This window comes from Euleptes europaea, chromosome 6 (assembly GCF_029931775.1).
Source record: "Euleptes europaea isolate rEulEur1 chromosome 6, rEulEur1.hap1, whole genome shotgun sequence".
NCBI classification, from domain to species: Eukaryota; Metazoa; Chordata; class Lepidosauria; order Squamata; family Sphaerodactylidae; genus Euleptes; species Euleptes europaea.
The window spans coordinates 5,166,865-5,193,971 of record NC_079317.1 but is presented as its reverse complement, the minus strand read 5'-3'; the positions used below and the strand labels follow the sequence as shown (position 1 = coordinate 5,193,971).

General features: G+C 45.8%; 1 protein-coding gene across 2 annotated transcripts in view; it reads right to left on the bottom strand.

Moving 5' to 3' along the window:
- The window catches only part of FERMT2 (FERM domain containing kindlin 2), a 133,986-nt gene that overhangs the window by 71,318 nt on the left and 35,561 nt on the right, over positions 1 to 27,107 (bottom strand). For both annotated transcript variants that reach the window (XM_056852080.1, XM_056852079.1), the window contains exon 2: positions 26,657 to 26,894. In XM_056852080.1, coding sequence (XP_056708058.1) covers positions 26,657 to 26,894 — 238 coding nt within the window. The remainder of the gene's footprint in view (positions 1 to 26,656; positions 26,895 to 27,107) is intronic.

Here is a 27,107-nt window from a genome sequence, read left to right as displayed (position 1 = left end):
GGCTGTGCAAACTCAACAAGACTAATGTCAAAACAGAGAATCTCTGCAGTGGAAAGGTGCGGAGGGCACTTCTGCAAGCCCAAGAGAACTAATTGCAATGTGCAGATGCCCAGCAGAACCCAGAGGCACTGCAGCAGTGGAAGAGCAACAGACCTAAGGCAAATCCAGAGAATTACAGACAGCAGAACAAATCCAAGTAAGGGGCTGAATTTGAGAGCCCAACAGAACAAATAGCAACGTACAGAATGCCCAGCAGAACCCAGTGCCATGTGGCAGCACAAGCTCAACAGGAAGAATGTGAATCCACAGCAGAACAAATCTGAGCACTGAGCAACACTGTAAAAACTGGGAAGGGAAGGCAAAACAACTCCAGCAAAGGGGGGGGGAACCTCTTGAAACTGACAAAGACACTTGAAATTGACACAAGCAGCCTGACAAGCCCATAGAACCTCCCCAGATGTAAAAACAGAAGGTTAAAAAAAAGGGGGAAATCCCTGGGAGCCTGCATATGCTGGCTCCCAATCTTCCCAGTAAATCCCGAATATTTCTGGGATTTTTCAGGACCTTTTTTCAGTTTCCCGAAAAATTCCTGGATATATTAGGGATGCCAAATATACCCAAAAAATACTGATAAGGAATTTTTCAGGTATATTTTTGGCTTGGGTGTATCCAAATGCACACCCCTAACTGTGAAGCTAAAAGCTAACCAATAGGGACATACAGAAAGGTAAAGCAGTCAACAAAATGACTGATGGTTTCTTCTTTAACTCTACTGAATGCAAATAATGTTTTCCTCCCATTTTCCAGCATGGTGCTCTCCAAGTTTTTAAGCTGCTTCCCTTTCACTATCCAAATTACTCCTCTTTTCCTCCCTCTCACTACCAGCTCTTTGTACAAGACCTTCTGTGGACCACCATCGACCCACCTGTTTCCTACACCTTCTGCCACTGTAGGGAAGGAATGCCAACGAGAAGGTGTGGTAACAGAGAAAAGCCTTTTCCTAATAAACACACTACCTTCCTTCCAAAGGTGGATGCAGACACACACAAAAAGGACCTCTCCAGAGATTTTTAACTAGCAAGCGAGAATATATAGAAGCAGACATTAAATAATACCATGATTCTAGACCAGAAGTGAGCAAACCTTTCAGAGTATGAATTTTTCAAGTGGGAGAATTTTTCCCCATAATTTCAATATGTGCACAAGTGATAATTCTATTTCTTCTTAGAAAATACAAGCAGAGCAGTGGAGAGAATAACTCTAGTTATTCCAGAATCAGACTTAAAAGGTACAATCACTGTACCTATTACTTTGCTGCAACCATGCTGGGCAAGACACTGGCCACCATATAAGTGACGCTAAAGAAATATTTACTGGCAGAAAATAGTGAAGACTTGAAAGGACTCCTGATTAAGGTTAAAGATTAAGGTTAAAGTGCCAAGCAGAATTACAGCTGATCATCAAGAAGGCAAAAGCAATGTGACTACTGGGAAATTATTCAACTTTAAGACTGGCAACGAGGAAATGGAGCCTTGGACACTTACCGTACAGGCTCTTTCTCCTCTGAGGCGAAGGGCATCCTGAGAAGTGGGTTGTTTTCCCTCTCCATCCGGGTAGGCAGGACCAAAGACTTTGACTTCCTGTCTCCCTTGGCGGGAAAACAGCCTGCAGGAAGCCAGTTATCGTCTAGCCTAGCTAAATCAGCACCATTGGAACACGGACTCACAAGAATGATGCAGTAACTGAAACCCTGATGAAACAGACTCCGGAAAAACATAAATTATTCCCCTGATAACGTCACTCAGAAATTCTCTTATCGTAAACTAATTAATTGGGATGGGCAGGATGCCCTTCGCCTCAGAGGAGAAAGAGCCTCTACGGTAAGTGTCCAAGGCTCCATTCTCCCCTGAGGCAAGGGCATCCTGAGAAGTGGGACTTTATAGAGCTCCCTTATGGGTGGGTAACTTATTATTCCACTACATTTTGGAGCACTCTACGACCAAAGGCCGCTTGTGCTGAGGACCATACGTTAATTTTATAGTGTTTTACGAACGTCGATACTGAAGACCACGTGGCCGCTCGACATATTTCTTCTATAGGGACCTGCTTATCAAAGGCTGCTGTTGTTGCCATGCTGCGGAGTGAATGGGCTGTGATTCCCCTTGGTAAAGGGGTACCGGTCAATTTGTATGCCTCTGAGATACACTGTCTGAGGATGTAACTAATGGAGGCCGCTGACATTCTTTTTCCTTTGGAAGGGTTTGATATCCCAATAAACATATAATCTTTGGTTCTTGTAGGTTATCCGGGCTGTGTAACCGTGGTCTTGGAATTTTCTTTCCTGACGTTTCGCCAGCAACTGTGGCAGGCATCTTCAGAGTAGTAACACTGAAGGACAGTGTCTCTCAGTATAATCTGTTTGTCTAAACTCTTTTGTACGTTCTATGAATATACGAATAGCTCTGCGTAGGTCTAGAGAATGCCACCGTTTTTCTTTGTCACTTGATGGTGAAGGGCAGAAAGAGGGGAGATTTATTTCTTGGGCCCTATGGAAATGAGAATTGATTTTAGGCTGGAATGTTGGGTCTGGTGTTAAAACCACCTTATCTTTATGAAAAACGCAGAGGCCCTTCCTAATTGAAAGGGCTCTGAGCTCCGAAACCCGTCTAGCCGACGTGATAGCAGTTAGGAACAGTACCTTCATGCGGAGGTATTTAATAGGAACTGTCCTAAGTGGCTCGAAGGGGGGACCCGTTAAAGCTTTTAAAACCAGATTCAGGTTCCAGGATGGGAATCTGTGAATGACTGGGGGTTGAGTTTGCGATACTCCCTTTAAAAAGGCAGCAACATGTCTATGATTTGAAATAGGAAGGCCGTCTAAGAAAGGTAACACCGTAGATAGAGCGGTTACCTGTCTCCTTAGAGTCGAAGCTGAGAGTTTAAGGTGTACTCCCTCTTGAAGGAAATCTAGAATTTCGGATATGGAAGGTGAGAGAGGATTGACCTTCTTTCGTCTGGCCCATCTAACGAATGCTTTCCATGACGAGTTATACATTCGTCTAGTGGAAGGTCTACGGGCTTCTAGAATGGTATTAACTACTTCTATGGAGTATCCTTGATTTAAAAGAGATCGCCATTCAAGTGCCAGGCGGTCAAGCAGAACCATTGGGGGTCTGGGTGTTTCAGGGGACCCTGGTGTAGTATGGCTCTGCTTGGTGGAATTTGCCATGGATCCTGACAAGACATTCTTTTTAAATTCGCGAACCAAGGTCTGCGGGGCCAATATGGGGCTATGAGTATGACATTGGCGTGCTGTTGCTGAATTTTGCAGAGAACCTTGGGAAGAATGGGGATGGGGGGAAAGGCGTACAGGAGACCTTTTGGCCAAGAACTCAGTAGAGCGTCTGTGCCTTCCGCCTTTGGATGAAAGAATCTGGAAAAATACCTTGGTAGTTTGTGATTTTGTTCTGAAGCGAACAAGTCGAGAGAAGGGGTGCCAAATTTTTCTGAGACTAGATGAAATGTACCCTGGTCTAATTCCCATTCCCCTTCGTCGAGTGTTTGGCGGCTTAGCCAATCGGCCTGTACATTGAGGGTCCCCTTGATATGTTCTGCCCGAATCGAGGGGATGTTCATCTGGGCCCATGAGAAGATTTTGGCTGCCTCCTTGTGAAGGGAGGAGGATCTGGAGCCTCCCTGCTTGTTCAGATAAGCTTTCGTGGAAATGTTGTCCGTTCTTATCAGTATGTGATGATTTTTTTATTTTTGGAGCAAATTACCGCTCTGAGCTCCAGTAAATTGATGTGAAGTGTCGTTTCCAGGTGGGACCATCGTCCCTGGGCTAGGTGATCCCCTAGGGTGGCCCCCCAGCCCGTTAGACTGGCATCTGAAAATATCTGTAGAGGCTCCTCGTGTATATACTGTGTTTGTTTGTATAGGTTCGTTGGGGAGGACCACCAACGTAGGCTCTGTTTGACCTGTGGGGAAATAACTATCGTTTTGATTCTTTTTCTGGAGATGTCTAGCTGATGGGGACTCAGCATCCATTGCAACGGTCGTGATTGGAATCTGGCCCATGGTACTACAGCGATGCACGATACCATCAGTCCCATGAGTTTGGCTAAGGTCATCAGTCTGGCCGTTCTCTGTCTGGCTATGGATAGAGTAAGTGTGATAATCTTGTCCACTCTTTCCTTGGTTAAGGAGATGGAGTTGGATACTGAGTTGATCCGAACTCCCAAGTGGGTGGCGGCTTGTGATGGTATCAGAGCGCTTTTGTGAAAATTTATCAAATAGCCATGCTCCTTGAGAATTTGAATAACTCTGGCTGTGTGTTGTTTGGATAGATCCAGAGACGGGGCGCAAATCAGGATATCGTCCAGGTACGGATGTACCTGGATTCCTTCCTGTCTGAGGACGGCTATGACCGTTACCAATGTCTTGGTAAAGACTCTGGGGGTGGAAGTAAGGCCAAAAGGGAGGGCCCTGAATTGGAAATGGTCGTTTCCATACGCAAACCGAAGGAAACGTTTGTGGGAAGGGTGGACCGGAATATGGAGGTAGGCCTCTCAGGTCCACGGCCGTCAAGAAGGTGCCAGGGAGAAGGGACTCCACGGTAGATTTGACTGTCTCCATGCGGAAGTGTTTGTGGGCCATCCTCTTGTTGATGTACTTGAGGTTGAGGATGGCCCGCCAGTCCCCGTTTTTCTTGGGGACTGTAAAGAATATTGAGTATACTCCCTGGCATCTCTGGAGGGCCGGGACCGGTTCTATGGCCTTGATTTGGAGTAGATGTTGAATTGCTTTCAGTGTAAGGTTGTGTTTCCCTGTCCTGGTTGGGATTGGGGATCTGATAAATCGATCTGTAGGATAGGTTGAAAACTCTAGGAAATAGCCTTGAGTTATGATTTTGGAGACCCACTTGTCCGGATTGGACAGAGTCCACCTCGCAGCAAACTGTTGGAGCCTCCCCCCTACACTGTTGATTGGTTTTGGTAAATTTGTCCCCCCTGTCCTGTCTGGACTGGGGTCCCTGGCCTCTCTGGAATCTACCTCCTCTTTTGAAAGGTCGAGTGCCCCAGGAACCTCTAGATGGTCCCCAGGATCCCCTCCGAAAGTCAGCTCTAAATCTGGTAGATGGTCTAAAGGAACGAAAGGACTGAAAAGGAGATCTTTGATCCTTTTTTAGCTGCATAGGCATAACCTGTTTTTTATCTTTGGATTCTATAAGAATACTATCTAGTTTTTCGCCAAACAGGCGACCTTCTTTCACCGGGTATGACATCAAGGAGGTCTTGGCCTTAAGGTCAGCCGGCCAAACCCTTAGCCACAGAGCCCGTCTGAGGGCGGTGACCGAGGCCATTGATCTAGCTACGAATGACATAGTGTCGAGTGAAGCGTCTGCCATGAGTGAGGTAGCATTGAGGACTCTCTCCAGACCTCCGAGTGCCCTAATGTTATCCTCAGGAACCAGCTGCATAATCTTTTTGATCCAGATATGAGGCTCTGGCAAACATGGATGTGGTGGCGCTGGCCTGAATCGCTAATGCAGAAGCCTCGTGTGCCTTCCTTGCTAAAGAATCAGACTTTCTATCCAATTGGTCCCTTAGGGACCCTGCACCATGCTCTGGCACTAGGTCTGGTGATTGGAGGTCCACTACCGGTGCGTCCACTAGTGGCACCTTGAGCATCTCCATGGCATGGGGTGCCAGTGTGTATAATTTTTTAACATTAGGAGGGACCTGTTTGTTAGATGAAGGCTTTTCCCATTCCTCCCTGACAGCCCTTTGAAAAAATTCAGGGAAAGGGACCGAGTTAGTGCGAGGTTGCTGTCTGGGGAAAACCTCTTTAACTCCCTGCTTCCATTTTGATTTGGGCTCCTCTGCGGGATCCATTTCCTCATTTAGGTCTAGAGCCAGAATGGCTTTAGCCAACAACCCCTGGTAATCCTCCCCTGAGAACAGCCTGTTATGTTGCTCTGTAGGCTGGAGGAATTCTTCGTCCGAGTCAAACTCGCCCTCCTCTTTTTCCTCCCCCTCCTCATTCTCTCCATCTTCCTCCTCAAGTGAAGAAGAGGTAGACTTGGATATATTTGCCAAGGGGTCCCCAGTGTTAATAATAGGGGCCTTCATGGCTGCCTTGGTGGGCCAAGAGGGTAATCTAGGGATCGCTGAAAAACCAGCCTCCAAAGATTTTTCCGTATTGGATCTAACCATTGGGAAGGGGGGGAGTCCCGAGGGAAGGGAATACCCGGAGCCATCCAAGGATTAGGGGGCAAACGCGCCTGGTAAGCTTGAAAAGCTAACCACTGGAGCTGCAGGGCACAGTTAATAAGGTCATCTGCGTTCTCCCAAGATAAAAAATGGCCGCCCGCCGCTGGCTGAGGGGGGGGGGTGCCATCTCCTGGTGGGAGAAAACCCGTTGCCGCTGCGATACCAGTCGCCGGGTTGGTATCGTACGCCGCCACCGCTGCCGACTCTGAGGCCGCCTGGACGCTGGGAACCGGATTTTGCATCCTGCGAGAAGAGGCGAGCGAGGTCCGCCCGGCTTTCCGCCCGGCTTTCTGATCGGGGCTCAGCTTAGTGCCGCGTTTCTTTTTCTTAGCGCCTGGTGCAGCGGCGCGGCTTTTCGCGCCTTTTTTATTTTTGGCTGCACCCGGGACGGCCCCTCAAGCGGCGGCTCAGCAGGTTGCGGCAGGGTCCCTAAGGGTCCGCAATCGCGGCCATTGGGAGAGCCGGTCGTCTTGTGGGAGATTTGCACCAGCCCACTTTGATAGTCTTTTTCAGAGAGGAGGTCGTCCTCCCTGATTGTAATGGCGTTGGCCATTTTGAATTCCTCTCGGCTCTAATCCGAAAGGAATACTCACACACTGGGGGGGTTAGGAAGGGAACAAGTAGGGAACGACAACGAAGAAAAAACAGGTACTAGACTTACAATCAGACAGGGTGAAGAAGACAAACACAATCTCTCCTAACTACACCTATAAGCTGAGAAGCACGGAGCTGTGCGAAAGCTGCTGCTCTACCCGTGGAGGCAGAACAAAGACTGGCTTCCTGCAGGCTGTTTTCCCGCTAAGGGAGACAGGAAGTCAAAGTCTTTGGTCCTGCCTACCCGGATGGAGAGGGAAAACAACCCACTTCTCAGATGCCCTTGCCTCAGGGGAGAATTGAAATTGTTTAAGATTTTCTATGTCTTGGCTCCATCATTAACCAAAAGAGGGACTGCAGCCAAGAAATCACAAGGACATTGAAACTGGGAAAGGCGGCAATGAAGGAGCTAGAAAAGATTCTTAGGTGTAAGGCTGCATCCCTGGGGACTAAGATCAGGTTAATCCATGCCATAGCATTCCCCATTACTATGTATGGGTGTGAAAGTTGGACAATGAAGTTAACTGAACAGGAAGAAAGTTGAGTCATTTGAAATGTGCTGTTGGAGGAGAGTATTATGGATACTGTGGACTGCCAAAAAGACAAATCATGGGTTATGGATCAAATCAAGCCTGGCCCCTCCCTAGAAGCTAAAATGACTAAACTGAGGCTATTGTACTTTGGTCACATTATGAGAAGACAAGAGTTCCTAGAAAAGACAATAATGCTTGGAAAAGTTGAAGGCAGTAGGAAAAGAGGAAGACCCAACATGAGATAGATTGACTCCATCAAGGAAGCCGGGGCCCTCAGTCTGCAAGACCTGAGCAAGGCTGTTAACAATATGACATTTTCAAGCATATTAATTCATAGAGTTGCCATAAGTTGGAAGTGACTTGACGGCACTGAACACACACACACACACACACACACACATAAATGCTATGAGCAGTGATGTGGGTTTTCTGGGAAATTCCAAATTGGAACATTTCCCAGAAAATTTTTCTATTTGCATTCAAATGAATAATTTAAATAGTGTCAGCAAAAAGAGGCAAATAAACATGGACAAGCCTGGATCTTGGGAGGGGCCTGGATCTTGGTATGGGCTGTGTCTCAGTGGTAGAGCATCTGCTTGGCACGCACGAAGTCCCAGGTTCTATCTCCAGCATCTCCAGTTAAAGGGACTGGGCAGGTAGGTGATGTGAAATACCCCTGCCTGAGACCTTGGAGAGCCACTGCCAGTCTGAGTAGACAATACTGACTTTGATGGACCAAGGGTCTGATTCAGTAGAAGGCAGCTTCATGTGTTCATGTGATCTCATACAAACATTGGAGTCTATCCATGCTTTGTATTCCACATTGTGCCCATTTAACACGCCTGATTTCCAGCCCAACAGCCCTGACAACTGTCGATAAACATATGCGGGGAGGAAACTTTTCCATAGAAAAATACAACATCAGAAAATTTTCCGCCACACATCATGGGTTAAGAGGTAACAAACATGAGGGCTTTATTACTAAGGACAGGTCAGTATAAATGCTGTGACTGCTTTTATTGCTTCTGCTAGACACAACTACCCATGTATGCTAGTTAACAAAATTCTAGCTGCCCAGTGATGACCCATCTTGAAAACTTTATGATCATTCATAAAGGTGACAGGAGTTACAATTTCTAGTGTTTCACTGCTGATATTCTTCCCTCATTCATCATCCACCTTGAGAAATGTGAGTGAAAGGCAGTATATCTACTCTACTTAACTACTTTAAAAACTGAAATAGAATATAGCAAATTACCACTAACAAAATGGCCTAAAGATGAAGCCCCTTGCCCAATCATTTGGAAGAAGAAGAGTTGGTTTTTATACTCCCAATTTTCTTTACCTTTTAAAGGAGACTTAAGGAGAAGACAACTTGTTTTAGAGAGGCTTACTGCAGAAACAAAAGAAAATGATTTGTCACTTTTCTTAGGGCAATGATTTCAGGACCAGTTGGCAAGATCAACTATTTTAAAGGTAATCATTCCTTTTTGGTACACACTGCTTTGCCTTAATTATCCTGGTACATTCTGGTCCCTCTTGCTTCACTGTGCTTTGGCTCTCTTCCTTACTTTGGTATATTTTATTTATTTTTCTCTATTTACAATATTTATAGTCTACCTTTTCCACTGATATGCAAGGCACCGTGCTGTTCAAATCCAATTCCTAGGCATCAGAACTGTAGGGGCAATCCATACCCAGAGTCAGGTTCAGTTCCAAGGCCAGGGTAACTGATGCTCAGAGAAGTCCAGAGAATCACAAGAACATGAAGTGGTTGTGAACGAGTTGCTTCCACAACAGCCAACAGACACCTTGTGGGGTAGGTGGGGCAGGTGGGGCTGAGAGAGTTTGGAGAGAACCATGACTGGCCCAAGGTCACCCACTGGAATCCCCTGATGGACTTTATATGGAAATCAGGAAAAAATGACTTGATATGATGTGGATTTGAAGATTAAAAGAATAAAAATTTAAGAATAATAGAAAGTAGATAATCTATGATGACAATAAAGACAATATAAGATATAGAGTATAAAAGGTAACTAGAGAGCTAGCAATGATTTTGTTATTATAGATGTATCCTTCGAAAGTGGAAGTCTTATGTATATATGTGTATGTGTACTGTTTGTTTTCATTTGTCTTTTTGGTTTTTTTATGTATGTATTTACGTACTGAAATTAAAATCTAGCGTCAAAAGATTCACAGAGACCAGAACGTAATACAAGAAGATGGACTATCTTTTCATTTGCTAACAAAGTTTCCTAATTCTTAGTGTTCCCCATTTACGGTACTTAGACTACAGCCTGCTTTAAAAAAGAAAACCAATTGTCAGGGAACCTTTCCTCCCCAGCCTCCATGATTCCAGCAAAGAAACCCAAATACATCGAAAAACCCAAATGCTTCAATAACATAACCATTCCAGCCACCAAGGGGTTTAATAATCTTCAGTTCCACCGTTCCAACAGAGAATAAAACTTGGGAAAACCCACTTAAAGTTGAAGAAATTCCCTTAAACTAGGAAATGCAACTGGATATTTCTCACCACTGTCTGGCTCCAGTGAATCATTAATGACACTGAAGTTACACATCAGCATTCACAAAAACAAAGAACCCTCAGACAAGACTTGCAGCCAGGATTTGATGGCTACTGGGATCAGACAGCTGTAGTTACATCTGGGTTAAAGTTTTCTGCAGTTAACTAGCAAACTATCAACTGATCTTTCAGGGAAAACAGGCCTTTAAAAATCTGCCGGCCTCATATGACCCCCTAATAAGATTACCGCCAACGACAACTAAAGGCCCCAACTGCAGGCAAGCTGTTCATCAGAGCAACTGATAACAAGAGGTAGTGTAACACCGGTGTTCAGATGAATTCATACTTACAGTAGTCTTGCTGAGGTCTGCATCCTCCCCATATTGCCAAATGAAAATAGAGAGCAGTCTGCCTAAAGCTCCTTACTGAAGGCAGAAGCAAGATTTGAACTGGGACCTTCCAGGTCCTTAGCTCAGTCATAGCCATTAGCTCTTCCTAGGAAACTAAAAACATGTACACCATTGACTATGTGTGTGTGTTAAGTGCCATCAAGTCACTTCTGACTCATGGTGACCCTATGAATCATTGTCCTCCAAAACGTCCTATCTTTAACAGGCTTGCGCAGGTCTTCCAAATTGAGGGCCGTGGCTTCCTTTATAGAGTCAATCCATCTCATGTTGGGTGTTCCACTTTTCCTAGCATGGTTGTCCTTTCCAGTGACTTACGTCTTCTCATAATGTGACCAAAGTACGACAGCTTCATTTTAGTCATGTTAGCTTCTAGGGTCAGTTCAGGGATGGTTTGATCTATAACCCACTGATTTGTTTTTTTGGCAGTCCATGGTATTTGTTCACTCTCCTCCACCATATCTCAAAGGAATCTACTTTCTTCCTATCAGCTTTCTTCATTGTCCAGCTTTTACACCCATGCATAGTAATAGGGAATACTATGGCGTGAATTAACTTTATCTTGGTTGCTAGCGTCACATCCTTACACTTAAGAATCCTTTCTAGCTCCTTCATGGCTGTCTTCTCAGTCTCCTTCTGATTACTTGGATGCAGTCTCCCTTTTGGCTGACGATGGAGCCAAGGAAAAGAAAGTCTGGAACAATTTCTATTTCCTCATTGTCCACCTTAAAGTTGAGTAATTCTCCTGTAGTCATTACTTTTGTCTTCTTTATGTTCTATTGCGTTATAAGCCTTTTCTATGTTAGAACTAGAAACAAGTCAATTTGTTCTTCGTTATGTTTATTAGCCTAATTATACGTTACAGGCAGGGGGAAAAGAGAGCCTTTGGAACTTTGCATTAGAGGCTGTGCAGCTGGTGGTTGAAAATATTCATTTGAATGAAGGCCAAGCACTTTTTCCTTCAGTCCAAAGTTGAAGCAGCGCTTTGGCAGGGGTTCTTTTGAGGGGAGGGTCTCTGGCAGTGCCAATGAGATTTCGGGAAGCAAGACTAACTGGAACAGTCCCAACCCAACATACTGCAGACATAAAGACAGTAAAAGGGGTGGGAGAGAGAGGAAGGGGGAGGGAGGCTCTGCAAAGCAGCGAAGTTGCTTCCTGCCAAGACCCTCAAGCTAGCAGTCTGCATAAGCACGTCTCAATACGGTTTAAAAAATTTCTGCACTAAATCTCAGAATGACTGGATTGTTTCTGGAAAATAACTCAGTTTAAGGGATTTCAAGTGACAAAAGAATGGAAATAGTTAGGGTAGATCGCAAAGAAGAAGGAATTCTGTGCCACTTTGAAAGCCCGATCGATCACTTTCATATCCAAGAAAAAGATGGAACATTTTCATTACCACTGATATGACGAAGGCATTATGACTGATTATGGGAGTCTTCTCCCACTGGACCTGAAGGATGTCAACAAACAGAGAATCGGATGTGAATTCTCAACGCTCTGGCTCAGTGCCAAAGCATCTGCTTCGCATGCAGAAAGTCCTGGGTTCAATTCCTGGTATCTCCAGTCAGAAGGATCAGTTAGTAGGTGATCAACACGCATGGCCGTCTCTTGCCTGCGGGATCGACCCAACCAATTCCGGAACTTCCCCGGGTCTTCCAAGTGTTGGGTTGTCGTGACTTCAATTTAATGTTCACAACAACCGTGAGAGCTTCCTGGAGCGTTTCAGCATCTGGGTCGACTCCCCCACCAGAAGAAGCCTGGCCGGCCTGATGGCAGCAGAAGCGGCACCTTCCCGCCCCCCCCCCCGGACCGCACGCCCTCACTCTCCCACGCCTCCAGCCACCACCAGCTTCCCCCCGGCTCTGCCTGGGGGATGGCAGAGCGGCGGCAGCAGCTTCACCAGTCCCCACTGCCTCTGCCCGGGGGACGTCAGGGGGGAGGAGCACAGAGTGGCGGCAGCTCCCGCCTAGCCCCTCCTTCATAACCCTTGAGTGTGATTTTTTGGATTCGAGTTAAAAAGGTGTGCAACTAAACAAGGGGGGGGAGAAACAAGCCATGCATTAACAGCCTCCGTGTGCACATGAAAATCCTGAATCTTGAGATTAGCCACATTTTGACATCATCATCTCAGAGAAGCTGCTTAGAGCAGAAGCCAGACCATAGGGCAACACTTAGAACAGTAAGGTCTACAAATATCAAATGCTCACTGGGTTGAAGACTCTCAAATCCTGAATCACCTGAGATCTATGAATTAATCCAGATGATGAATTAATCCAGATGTATTATATGGATGTACCTCATATCCGGCATGCTGCCCAGAATGCATTGGTATTTATCTGGACATCAGATCACAGGAGTGGTAGGAAATGATCTGGTGGAAACTTTAGTGCGGGGGTGTCAAACATAAGGCCCATGGGTCAGATCTGACCCCTTGAGAGCTCTTATCCAGCCCACGAGCCAGCTGAGGCAGCCACACACACCCCTCTCGAACTGGGCTGGCGAGGCATGGCACAGCTTGACCAAGTGACATTTATGTCATATCTGGCCCTCGTAACAACTGAATTCGACACCCCTGCGCCCCACACCACCAAGTCTTGGAATACATTCCTGTCTCTTCCATGCCTGCCTTGGACTTACTTGCATAAGAATATTCTTGGGAGCTAAACACCTGGAAACAAGGAGTTGTGAGTTAGTATGTTTTTGTTAGGGACTTGGAATCAGTCCCGGCTCTGGTGAATATACATGGGTTTCCTCAAACCTCTTGTATCCTTGCAGTAACTGGTCAAACCCTCAAGCTAGCCCTCTTTCCCCACACTCACAAACACTAGAGATGGTCAATCTTCATGTATTTTCACATCAAGTTAGTTCTGCTAGCGTTCTGGAGCTCCTCTGTCGGCAAATTTTTATTTCATAAACCCAGAACATTCTAATTCAAGCACCTCACACAAGAGTGCATGAGCTGCGCAAGATGCATTTGCGCCCAACTGCAATTAAATTATAGCTTGCTGTAATATCTGAGCGTAGCCTACAGCTTTGGCAAAAGACGGCTACAGTTTTCAATTTTTATAGCTTTGGGGTGGGGGAGAAGCAGTCTTATCTTTCGCCTTCAGATTATGAAGCAAGAACTTACGTTCGCAGCACAATTCTGCTATTGGGCGTCAAGGAAACTTCTTTCAAGAGGCTTCATTAGACTCCTGCTCAAGCCTTGCCTTTTTCAGACAACGCTACTTCATTCTGCCTTGGCTAATTGGTATCCTTTCTGGGAAGAATGCACCCTCAGGCATATTTACAGCCATAACTAATCAGAGGCGCACTTAGTCCTTGGTAGTTATGATAGGAGAATGCATTACGTCTAATTACACTGAGGACAGCCAACTGTTTTCCAGTTTGCAGCATGTATTTTAACCTGATTTGTAAAGGTTTTTTGTTTTTGTTTTTTAAAAATACAAGTCATGAACTTTGCCATATCCAGGAAGCAGACAGAATGAGGTGCCTGCCACTAACCAGGTGCGGAGAAAGCTCTTTCATTACTTGACCTCCGAATCCCATTAAAAATCCGAGAGAATCTGAGCAGAAGAGGAAAGGAACACAGAGATGCCAGCAACACACCCACAATGGGCAAGAGATACCCTTTTATAAAGCAAACCTCCCTTCCTTTCTGCTTGCCTCGGCCAGTTCCACCATTTCCCAACTCCATTTATAAGTGATTCTGGCTGTGTAACAAAACAAACAAAATCCTAATGCACCTGTGGAAGGTTTAGGTGACTGCCCTTTTTATACAGAACCATCCATCTACATGGCACTTTACAGAGCACAAGAAGACAGGCCCCTGCCCCGAGGTGCTTACAATGTTAAAATATGAGACAAGGGAGGGGGAGATGTGGAGATGGAGTAAATAGGGAGCAACATGCATGGCTTCATGGGAAATGTACACATGGGTAGCAGCACGAGAGCATGAATCCCTGGCATGGTGCAATGTAGCAGCCTTTGACCCAACTTAGACATAGTGCCAGCCACATGGAATCCATCCATCAGGGTTAGAGTATGAGTCTTCATGCCTACCATCACTTTTAAACGAGTGCAAACTGTTCTGTCCATCTCCACTGCATTTAGCAATTTTTAAAAACAAACAAACAAAACCTAGCAGTAAAATCTGGCTGTACAAGCAGCAGAGAACTGTACTGAAACAAACAGAAAAAATAGATATGGGGAGGGAATTCCAAAATTTCAGCACCATGCTTTGCCACCCATCTAGCTTCGCATGGTGGGAGCACCCAAAGATTACTGGAGTAGATAGGTTGGTCCATGCAGGAGAAGATGGCCCTTAACTTATGATGGCTGCATAATATACAGCTTTAAAGACATAATATACAGCACTTTGAATTGGTCCCAGAAACACAATGGGAGCCAGTGTAGATGGAACAAGACTGGAGTGATATGGTCCCTATGACCCACTCCAGTCAACATTCTAGCTGCAGCGTTCAGGACCACCTGTAACTTTTGACAGTCTTCAAGGGCAGCCCCACACAGGGAACATTGCGGTAATCTAACCAAATGTTACCAGGGCGTGCACCAAAATGGCAAACTCTTTCCCATCCAGGAAGGGCTGCTGCCGGAGCTGGTGAAAGGACTCACACAAAGGCTCAGTGGAACAGCCATGCTTAAGAGCTATGATCCATATTTTTAATACCATGCATCTTTTTTTTTTTTTTTGGTTCACTCAAATACTTCAACAGTATTTCACAGTGGACAAACAAGCAGTTGTCAAAGGACCAATTAAATGCTGTCAAATTTAAAGCCTGAACAAAGTGTTCTTTATTCCAACCCCCAGCAACAGCCCTGGAGTCTAAATCATTCCTGACCTCTCAAAGATGTAGCCAGGGCCTCGAAACCAGCTCCATTGCTTGCACGTCTCACAAATCAGGACACAGATAGCAATTTGCCCAACAGCGCAACTGCTACCCTTGGTTTCTAAGGCTGAAAGCAAGTTCTGCCATTAATTGGGTGGATCTCCACCCACATTGTCAGATGTGATGGGCTCAAATACAAGAGACTGCTACTATTGCTACTATTTATCACAATTCCAGTGGGGTGTTAGTGGAATAAATGCTGTGTGTCTTTGAGGTGCTACTGGTCTTTTTGCTATGCCGGTCAGCTTTCGTGAGACAGAGCTCATTTCTTCAGATACAATATGTGGCTGGGTCTGCCTCCCATGGCAGCCATTTTGTGGCTGGCTCCACCTCCTGTGGTGGCCATTTTGTGGCTGCGCCCACCATGCTGTGTCAGAATGCCAATGGTGCCCACAAGTTCAAAACGTTTGGGGACCCTGATCTAGGAGCTTATTAATTATACATGGAAGTATGAACTGTCCTCAAGGCCATGGTATACACCACCCAAAATAGGACTGAGCACATTCCACACTGGAGCAAGGAATGGTGATTTCATGGGGAGGGAATAAAACAGAGGAGTCGCTGCAAAAACCCAGGGCAAAGAGCAGGGCTGCTGAACCAGATTAGACATTCAAGAGGCTGAAACCCTTGTAATATGGGGACAAATCCAAATTGTTATGTTTCTTTGGGGTTTTTTTGTTTTTCCCAAAGAGGTAGATGAACTACAGGCTGCAACTTCATAATCCCTCTGGTGTTTTTTTTTTTGAGGTGCCTTCTTTGAGGGGCATGTGATGTCATAATCTTGGAAGGAGGTTGGAATGTCAGGTCTTAAGAGGCATACCTCCCTCCAGTAGAGAGATAATGGGAAGTCAAACTGGAAGATGTTGGAAGTGTGGCCCGCTGCCTCTGATACCATGGTGTAGTCTGGGCTAATGAACAGAAGGAATCAGACAGACGTAGCAGTTAGTCTGCCTGAACTACCCCAGAGCCCGTATTGCTCCTGACAAATTATTACAGCAGGCTTAGTTGGTGAATTTGAGGCAGAGTGGGCAAGTGTCCACCTTGGGCAGTTCATCCAAAATTAACACTGTACACGACTGTTGTAGGAACCTCTCACGGCAAATACATATACAAAACCTTTTAAAGGCATGCAGGAAGCAGAGGGAAAAGAACTTACAGAAACAGAAGGCAATGCCTGGAAAGGACATGGAAAGGACAAAATTGCTGGGCACTGCACTCCTGGGCCGTTTATGCATGGCTGTTTCCTTGCAGTCACCCTGCCAACTACTTCAGGGTTTTGCTTTGATTATGCTTGCATCTTCCAACTGTCAGAGGTCGCTTTGCTCTCCTCGCGCGTTTTCCTCACGTTTTCTGGATGCTGGCTAAACACGAATCCAGAAAACGCAGGCAAAACACGTGGAATTGCGCAGGGAGAGCGAGGCCACTTCTGACGGTCAGAAAATGCATGCGTAATCAAAGCAAAGCCCCAAAGTAGTCGGTGTGGTGACCTCAAGGAAACAGCCATGCATAGATGGCCCTGCAGAACAATGCTGCTGCTGCTTTTGAAGCAATAAAAAAAGAACCAAGTATGAAGGTACTTGCCCCAACCCTCAAGGTATGTGCATATTGTTACAAATTTCCTTTCAACCCAAGGGAACTTGGATGCCAGTAACCTGACCTAGAACATTCTGAAGTTGTTTTGCACAAAATCCACCTGCATGGTGAGCACTGGAAATAATCAGCAGAGGTGGAAGTAGGAAATTGGCAGCAAAACACCAAAAAGAAAGAGGCAAGGGAGAGGGCTGTAGATAGAAAGGCCCTTATTGAAGAGTGCCTCTGATGATATTATGGCCTGCGGGGTAGCAGAGGAGTAAGAATTTAAGGAAGGGATTCTCTAGCAAGCACTATAAGAGAGGTGGGCATGTTGTCAACAAGATAATATTTTTGCTTTTCTACTTGAAAAGGTCTGAATATCAAGTAAGGGGGAAATAACCAAGTTGTCTCTCACCCACTCTTAATTAGCATTCTAGGAAGTATTGAAGCATTCAGGCTTCAGTGCTCCACTAATAAAGATACTGCTACCAGTGGCTTTTGTCCAGACTTTGTAAGGCAGCCGACTGCATATTTCAGTTTTCAAAGCCAACAAAGCGGCCAGTGTTCTGGCATACGAGCCAAGGGAAATGAAGCCTACCAACTGTATTGAAACCACCCCATTCAACCCTGCAAGCCATCTTGATTGCAAAAAAAAGGCTAGAACTGTACTAGAAGCCGAAACCGTTCCGCTTTACAATGTACTCATTTTATAGTGTTTCTGCTATACAGTGAGAGCTGCCTTGGAGCTTAGAGCTAAGAAAAAGCAGCACACCGTCAAAGTTACGCCTGCTCCACCAAGCTCTCTGCAAGCCAAAATTATCACGTATTTTAATCAAAGTTTCAGATCGATTAGTTTACTTTTGCTTCATATCAAAAGATGTGCATTCAGATATTTCTAGTCCAAATATATAACCAAAAAATATCTTAATGGTGTTTTTCGGGTGTATTTGGGTATCTAGGTGATATCTGGGATTCTCGAGAATACTGGATATTAATTCCTGAAAAAATCCTGAAATATTCAGGAATATCCAAAAATATTCAGGGCTGATATTTTAAGACTCCCCAGTCTGTTTTTCTTCAGTTTTACAAGTTTACTTGGCAGCGGGAGGGGAGAGGAAGGCAGCTCTCTCAGGCAATGGGACCATATGTGAGGGGAAGCACTTCTATACAGCAAATAAGTAAACATGGAGCCAAAACATCATCGTCACTCTCGTAAAGGGAAAAAACCAACAATATCATTGGAACAAGAGATGCTAGGAAAGTGGATGAGCATCTCCATTTTTAAAAAGCACAAACAGATCCCACAAAAACACCTAAACTGAAGATCATGCATGCCAGTGTGGCTTAGTAGTTAAGATTAGCGGACTCCAATCTGGAGACCTGGGTTCAATTCCCCACTCCTCCACATGAGCAGCGGATTCCAATCTGGAGAACTGGGTTTGTTTTGCCCACTTCTCCACATGAACGGCAGACACTAATCTGGAGAACCAGGTTTGATTCCACGCTTCTCTACATGAAGCCTGCTGAGTGTCCTTGAGCTAGTCACAGTTCTCTCTGAACTCTCTCAGCCCCACCTGCCTCACAAGGTGCCTGTTGTGGGGAGGGGAAGGGAAGGTGATTGTAAGCCACTTTGAGTCTCCTTTCGGTAGAGAAAAGTGTGGTATAAAAACCAGCTCTTCTTCTTCCTCTATATTGCTAATCTGTTCCTTCTTTACAGGGGTGGGAGGAAACAGTCTCTCTGTCAGAGACTACAAAGTCTGCACAGACATGAAATGCTCAAGACCACACTTACCCAAAAGAAAGACTACCCTGAATGTAAGACTATCCCCCCTCCAAAGGTTATACACAAAAGGTTTTTTAAATTACTGTACATAACTGTAACTTCTATGCGAATTTAAGACAGCTCATTGTTTTTTCTGACAAAACATGTGGAAAAAGTCAAGCCTTCCAAATTATGGTATGGCTCTGAGCATTCAGTTTCTTTTTTTCTTTTTTTTTAAGCCACTGCACATATGTTCTCAGTTTTAGAAGAAACTGTATTGGCAGCTATCTTCAAGAGAAATAAAAAAGGGTTTAGTGGGCAAGTCTCAGTTTTTCCAAGGGATTGGACTTTCTCACAAGTTGCAGTTGTACTTCGGAGACTGCCAAAGATACAGTATTTGCAATAAATATCCTCAGACGCACAGCCAGGCATACTAAAAGTTATCAGTTATGGTAATATCACAACGACCAAAGCAGTGGAACATCTACGGCTCTATTCTTCAGCTTCCATCCATCAATTTTGGTGACAGTAACTGTTTCAAATGCAAAAGAAGTCTTGAAACCATTTTTGCTCTACCAAATTAACACTCACCATTCCTTAAAACAAGATAAAAAATAAACATGAGAGCCCGCGTGTTGTAATGGTTAAAGTGTCGGACTTGGACCGGGGAAACCCAGGTTCGAATCCCCACTCACACCATGGAAGCTTGCTGGGTGACCTTGAGCCAGTCACACACTCTCAGCCCTGACCCTGGCTAGTATTTGAATGGGAGACCACCAAGGAATACGAGGGACAAGGAATACCAGGGGCATGTTGAAGAGGAAGGCACTGGTAAACCACCTCCCAATGTCTCTTGCCTTGAAAACCCTACGGGGTAACCATAAGCTTTGATTTGATGGCAAAACATTTTTAATATAATAAATGATGTTTTAAGCACTCAAGAATCAGCTCTTAAATACGATTGTGGCTCCAACGTTGCACACTATTATACTTTTTATGCACCAAGCAAACAGTACAAGGTGTCTGTTGTGGGGAGGGAAGGTGATTGTAAGCCTGTTTGATTCTGCCTTAAGTGGTAGAGAAAGTCGGCATATAAAAACCAACTCTTCTTCATCATCTACTTGTAGTGTATTAAGTAGAGGAAAAGGTATTTACTTCACCAGTAAATATATGCTACATTGCTCAAGAGTGTTCCTAAGTTACAGTGGCACTTCCTATAGTGTTGTATTTGAGATCAATATCTTAATTCTACTCACCCAACCAACATTCATGTGGGGGAGATGGATGAATCTGGAATCTTTATTCTAACAATGGGGAATAGGAAGGATACAGAACCAAAGAAGGAGAATGAAACACCCCCTACAGCACCCCCTTGGTTTCTGGACATCATGTAATATAATTGTTAAAAATAAAGAACTTCCCTCCCTTCAAAAATTTCATCAAGTTTCTATTTTGTCTTCTCTGCATCAGAGCAAAAGGGGAATGTTGCACAATAATGCACATATGACATTACACCACAAGAATCAGCAGTCTTACTTAACAAAATCATGATGAAAATAAACAATTTTTTTTAAAAGGCTACTGCTCCCACCTCATAAAAGGAACACATAGGGGGATAAAAGGTTTAGTTTTAACTCTGCTCCTATGGAAGGGAGGCCCTATCCTGTGAGGGGGTGGGAACAGGGCAAAGAGACTGTGGGAAATTATTTTAGGCTGCTTCCACACTGAAGTTTCTCTCTGTCTTGGCTTCCAAACTGGAGTGCTTTGTCTTTAGCATAATGGCACACTGTAACAAAACCCTTGCCAGGTTTCACTGTGCTCAGTATGCTCTTTTCCCAATTTTGCTTTACTCCAAACTTTCAGGGAAGATGCGTCCAAGCAAGTTATCATGCCATTAGGAAGGAATGGTGGTGGCCCTTTTTGTTGCAGAGATATAAAGGGAAAGGCGCAGGCCATTTTTTGTCCGGATTGCCTGGGAAAAAATGAGGAGGGGAAGCTCTAAGACAACTGGAACACTGAAGGAATTCACTACTCAAATGACCATTTCAAACTCCACCTCGCAGTACGATATAACAGATAAAGGACTCTGAAATGCAAAGTTGGCACTTCAGGTATGTCCATACTGCTACAGAGCAACCAAAAAGGGAGAAAGCAGTTGGTGAGTTGCCTCAGCAGCCATGACAACCACATCCCCCACAGCCAGTGTGGAGTCGCTGTAGAGCACATGTGAGAGGGAAAAGTACACAGAAAACTCCCAAAATGCAGATGACACTCCCCTAGCTGGGAACTTGGGCAGAGCAGAAACAGAACTGCAAGCTGTTGGGAGTGCCTAACAGAAAAACTTAGATATCTGAACTAATTTCCTCTCTTCTAGGTACACATTTCTGAAACCCAGTAGCTGGCTGGGAGGCTGATATTCTAGAGCAGTGGTCGGCAAACTCATTAGTCAAGAGAGCCAAATATCAACAGTACAACCATTGAGGTTTCTTTTGAGAGCCAAATTTCTTAAACAAACTATATAGGTAGGTACACTGTTTATTAACTTAATAAACTTTAATTAAAGTTTTAAGTCTTAATTAAACTATAGGTACACTGAATAAAACTTGATATCATACTTAATAATGATCTTATTTATTGATAAAAATTAAATTGTAAGTAAGGTATCCATAAAATTAAATCATGACAATGACTGACAAACACTTAATGTGAACAATGGCCTTGCATCTCCTTGGAAAGTTTGGGTAAATCAGGTTTGTATGTTGTTGTTTTTAATTTTAGGCATGATTCCAGGTTCTCATCAATAAGACTTCTCAATTTACTCTTGATAAGGTTCATGCTTGAAAAAGATTGTTTGCCTGAATATGTAGAACCGAAAAGGGAAAGAACAGCAAACGCTAGTAGAGGAAGGGAGGGGGGGAGGAATGGAGAAAGGAAGGAAGGAACTGGGAAAGGAAAGAGAAAGAAGGAACTGGGGAAGAAAGGATGAAAGGGAGGAAGGATGGAAGGAAGAGTGGGGGAGGGACAGAAAGAAAGGAAGGAACTGGGAAAGGAAAGAAGGAAGGAACTGGGGAAGAAAGGATGAGAGGGAGGGAGGGAGGGAGGGAGGGAGGGAGGGAGGAAGGAAGGAAGGAAGGGTGGGGGGAGGGACAGAGAAAGAAAGAAAGGAAGGGGGAAAGGAAAGAGAAGGAAGGAACTGGGGATGAAAGGGAGGAAGGATGGAAGGAAGGGTGGGGGAGGGACAGAAAGAAAGGAAGGAACTGGGTAAGGAAAGATGAAAGGGAGGAAGGATGGAAGGAAGGAAGGAAGAATGGGGGAGGGACAGAGAGAAAGAAAGAGGAAGGAAGGAACTGGGAAAGGAAAGAGAAGGAAGGAACTGGGGAAGAAAGGATGAAAGGGAGGAAGGAAGGAAGGAAGGAAGGAAGGAAGGAAGGAAGGAAGGAAGGAAGGAAGGAAGGAAGGAAGGAAGGAAGGAAGGAAGGGAGGGAGGGAGGGAGGGAGGGAGGGAGGAAGGGAGGAAGGGAGGAAGGGAGGAAGGAAGGAAGGAAGGAAGGAAGGAAGAGTGGGGGGAGGGACAGAGAGAAAGAAAGGAAGGAAGGGGGAAAGAGAAGGAAGGAACTGGGGAAGAAAGGCAGCCTGCAGATGGACTTTTGGGAGCTGCCTGAGGGGCACGAGGAGGATGAAGGTGGCGAGGAGGAGCGTTTACCCCTTCCAAGTGGGCCGGTGATTAAGGCACGAAATCCGCCCCCCGCCGTGGAAGTTCCCCCGCAAGATCCCGGCCAGGCAAGACGCGGCCTGCACGGGGGGGGGGGGGGAGGCGATGCGCCGGACCGGCTCCAAACTCTCAGTCTGAGGCGCGGGGAGGGCGAAGCGAGCTTGGTCCTGGCCCAGGAAGCATCGTCGCCTTCCCCACCCGGGGCCAGGCGGAGCCAACAGGAGGAGGAGGAGGTGGGGGGTGAGAGGTCGCCCAGCTCTGGTCGCCCATAGAGACAGAGGAGGGAAGGCGGCGGCCGAAACGAGGATCGGACAGCCACGCCTCACTCCTCATGGTGGAGAGAAGGGAGGAGGGAGGGAGGAGCCCCCTCTCTGCCAAACCAGGGCGCGCAGCCGGGCGGCAAGAAAAGACGGGGGGGTGGCAGCTGAGGGGCTCTTGTCGTTCTCCGGCCGCCGCCACAATGGTGGGAGGCGGGGACTGCGCTGTGGCCAGAAGGAAGAAGGGCCACTCCTTCCTCTCTCTGAGACCCTCCCACTGCTTCGGCCGGCCTAGAGCGCTGCTTCCGCACGTGGGAAGAGCCGCACTCAGGGGCCCAAAGAGCCACTTGCGGCTCAGGAGCCGCGCTTTTGCGACCCCTGTTCTAGAGGGACTGAATCCACTTGTCTTACCTGAAATGACACTGGCTTTTTCAGAGCAGGTTAAGAGCTTTAGGGTGTTCATGGACCCCACCTTCCTCTTTGAAAAGCAGGTTGGCACAGCGACCAGGAGTGCTTTCTATTAGTTGCATCTGATCCGCCAGTTCTCATTACTTGATCTGACCACACTTACCCATGCTTCTGTAACCTCATGGTTGGGTTGCAGCAACATGCTCTATGCGGGACTGCCCTTGAAGACAACCCGGAAACGACAACTTATCCAGAATGTGACAGCCTATTATCAGGGCAAGCCACCAGGAGCATATGTTGCCCATTTTGAAACAGCAACAGTGGCTGCCAGTCTGTTTCTGAGTAGGAGGAGGAAGAGGAGGAGGAAGACGAAGAAGGAAAGGAGGAAGAAGACGACTTTCTCTACCACTTAAGGAAGTACCGGCTTACAATCACCTTCCCTTCCCCTCCCCACAACAGATACCCTGTGAGGTAAGTGGGACTGAGAGAACTCTTAAGAGAGCTGTGACTGGCCCAAGGTCACCCAGCTGGCTTCAAGTGGAAGAGCGGGGAAACCAACCCAGTTCACCAGATTAGCGTCTTCCGCTCACATGGAAGAGTAAGGAATCAAACCCGGCTCTCCAGATTAGAGTCCACTGCAACAAACCACTGCTCTTATCCACTACACAATGCTAGCTCCCAAGGTGCTGGTTATGACATTTAAAGCCCGTCACAACCCGGGACCCACACACAAGAAGGACTGTCTCCTTCCTTAGGTCTCTGTGTGCCAACTATGGTCATCAGGCCATATCCCACTGTTTAGGCTGGCCCATCCAGCTTCGACCACAGCCTGGTCCTTTTCCATCGTCGCTCCGGCTCTGTGGAATGGGCTCCCTGAAGAGGTCAGTGGGGCTCCTTACTTGGAGATCTTCCAGAGGCAGTGCGAGGCCTGCCTGTTTGCCAGGGCTTTTCTGCCAGTCTGAGTAGACAATACTAACTGATGGACCAAAGGTCTGATTCAATTTAAGGCAGCTTCAGGTGTTCATGTGAGGGTCTGAATGGCTGGCATCTTTTAAGGGGGGGAGGGATTTGGGGCTTGCTATTTTACCATTGGTTTTAGCTAGGGATGTTTAACTATTATTGTAAGCTGCCTTGAACCATGAGGAAATGTGGAATATAAATGTTTTAATATGTAAATCAAATAAATTTAAAAATACCTTAGCAAGCACCCCCTCACATATGTCCCATTACAATCCCAGAGATCTAGAACAGTTGGTTTTTATATGCTGACCAGCTTACAATCACCTTCTCTTCCCCTCCCCACAACAGACACATTGTGAGGTAGGTGGGGCTGAGTTTGGAGATAACTGTGACTAGCCCAAAGTCACCCAGCAGGCTTCATGTGTAGGAGGGGCTGTGGTTCAGTGGTAGAGCATCTGCTTGGCATGCAGAAGGTCCCAGGTTCAATCCCCGTTATCTCCAGTTAAAGGGATTAGGCAAGTAGGCGATGTGAAAGACCCCTGCCTGAGACCCTGGAGAGCCGCTGCTGGTCTGAGTAGACAATACTGACTTTGATGGACCAAGGGTCTGATTCAGTAGAAGGCAGCTTCATGTGAGTGGGGAAACCCCGCTCTTAACCACTGCACCATGCTGGCTCTAAATTGTCACCACACCAGCATATTAGATTGCACCCTCCCTCCAAGACTTCTTAGGGGTTAATCCACTCACTCCTACGAACTCCCCTCTATTGGGGAAACACCAGAGTCTAGAACTGAATACATTCTGGATGGCTTATCCACTGAGTTCTGGCTTCAGAATGTGTCAGGAAAGTATGTTATTTTTGTAACAAGGCCTGTAGTGCAATGCAGTTTTGTTCTCCTTTCTCATGCTTCTGTCTCCCCCCACACACACACACACAAGATGCAGATAGATGGGACCTAATACAAACTGAAATCTTTTTCATTGTTATCCATATTATTATGGAAGGGGATAGCGTTTTTAAATCAGGAATCTATTTGACAAGATGACTGCCATGCCATAATAGTTTACTTACAGCAGCTCACTTCCTGCCTCTTGACAGAAATAGGTCAGCCAAGAGTAATCCATTTTTATTTTGAAAGCAGAAATAGATTTATTACAACAAAGCTCCAGTTGCAGATTCTGGCTGCACTGCTCCTGTGTTGGTTTCCTTTTCAAATCGTCCTGGACCAAAATACATCAGTTCAAGATTGACACCAGCAGTTATTAGAAAATGCCAACTGAAGAAGTGAGCAGGAGACTTTACTGAAAATAGCAATATCCTATAGAAAGATTGGGGACATCAGAAATTGTTCCTACCATTATAAACTCATACCTACAACCAGAGGTTACTTCTTAAAATAAATAGAGAAAAAGCAGTTTTACCAAGAACTGTTGGACTCAAAGATTTTTCTCACCACAGAATTTATCGGGGGAGACAGACTCCCACCCCACACATAAGGGCTCACACTTTACAGTACAACAGAGGTACACCAGCACAGTCAGTCATTGCTAATCAATGGCACAGAATTATAATACCGTGGTCCACTATTTTTACTTAATCAATGCAATTTCTCCATCAAGATTCAGATATGTTACCAAGAGCTTTAACATAAATGTTCAACTTGGATAGTCTTCCTATCTGGAAAGAGCTACAGCTGAAAGAATGTGATGATTCAGGGAGTAAACACTCTCAAAATAGGAGTTCTTCTTACTAAGCACCAACATAATTAAATGCAGTGATACAAATGGGAGAGATGTGTTCACATGAACGAAGCTGCCTTATACTGAATCAGAGCCTTGGTCCATCAAAGTCAGCACTCTCTACTCAGACTGGCAGCAGCTCTCCAGGGTCTCAGGCAGGGGTCTTTCACATCACCTATCACCTGGTCCTTTTAACTCAGTGGTTCCCAAAGTGAGCAGTGCCACCCCAAGGGGCAGTGGGATTACCTAGGGGGGCACTAAGAGGCAAGGGGGCAGCAGGGGGGCGCTAGAGGTGGGCACCTTCAACTGTGTTGTTGGATAGGGTAGGGGGCGCTGGGGTTGAGTTTGTGGAACCAAGGGGTCGGTGGCCCGAAAAGTTTGGGAACTACTGTTTTAACTGGAGATGCCGGGGATCGAACCTGGGACCTTCTGCATGCAAAGCAGAGGCTCTTCCACTAAGCCACAGTTCTCTTCTCAGGCTCCTTTGGATGGGAAAGGCAACTGCCTACATCTGTGATCGCTCAAGAGAACCTTGGGGCAAAACTAGATGATGCCTCAGTTCCCCAGCTGGAACTTCAGGCATATACTGGCCCTTAAACAAAGACCAGCAATGCCCGCCGCCCAATATGAAGCCAGACTGTGGCACTGGGAAATGAAGAGTTTAATCTAACTCCCCCTTCCCCCCCCGGCCCATTCAATGTGGTTTCCCTAATGAAAAATCTCTCTGCAGCTGCTTTAAGCCATGTGATGAAAGAAGTGAGCCGTGACTGACGAAACTCATACCCTGCTGGAAATTTTGTTAATCTTTAAGGTGCTGCTGGACTCTTGCTCTTTTCTATTGCTAGTGACAGACTAACACGGCTACTCATCGTGATTTAAAACATCTATGTTTGTTTCCGATAAGGGACCACATTACCAAATAGGTACCGGAAGCTACAGTAGCCGGCTGCGTGACACATGAAGAAGCGAAGCTCATCCAGATAAGCATCAGGTACTCACTGAAGGTTTTGCAGATGTCGGATACCGCCTTGAAGACTCGGTCAGAGAAGTTCACTTTCACCTTCACATACTTCATGTTTGGGAGCTGGAGTCGAAGCAGTTTGTGCTGGGGAGTGAACTGCAGCTTGGCATCAGCCTGTATGCCATACTTATCCAAGGTCCAGTGAGTCTTAAGGAGCCAGGTTTTCTTCTTTTCCCACCACAGGGCATGGTCAGACCAATCTTTTTTGACATCTAGGTAAGCAAAGATGTGAAATTATGGATTAAATGACAAATCTAGACATCAGTGGAGGAGGAAGAGAATTAGGGAAACCGCCAAGAATCCAGGCACACATAAAAGTAATGTCTTTAGCAAGAAACAGTCATCGGTTATTGTGTCTGTAGGACCATTACCTAATGGTGCCTATGACTCCTGTGTTGAGAACTCATCTCAGGTTGCAAATAAGTTAGA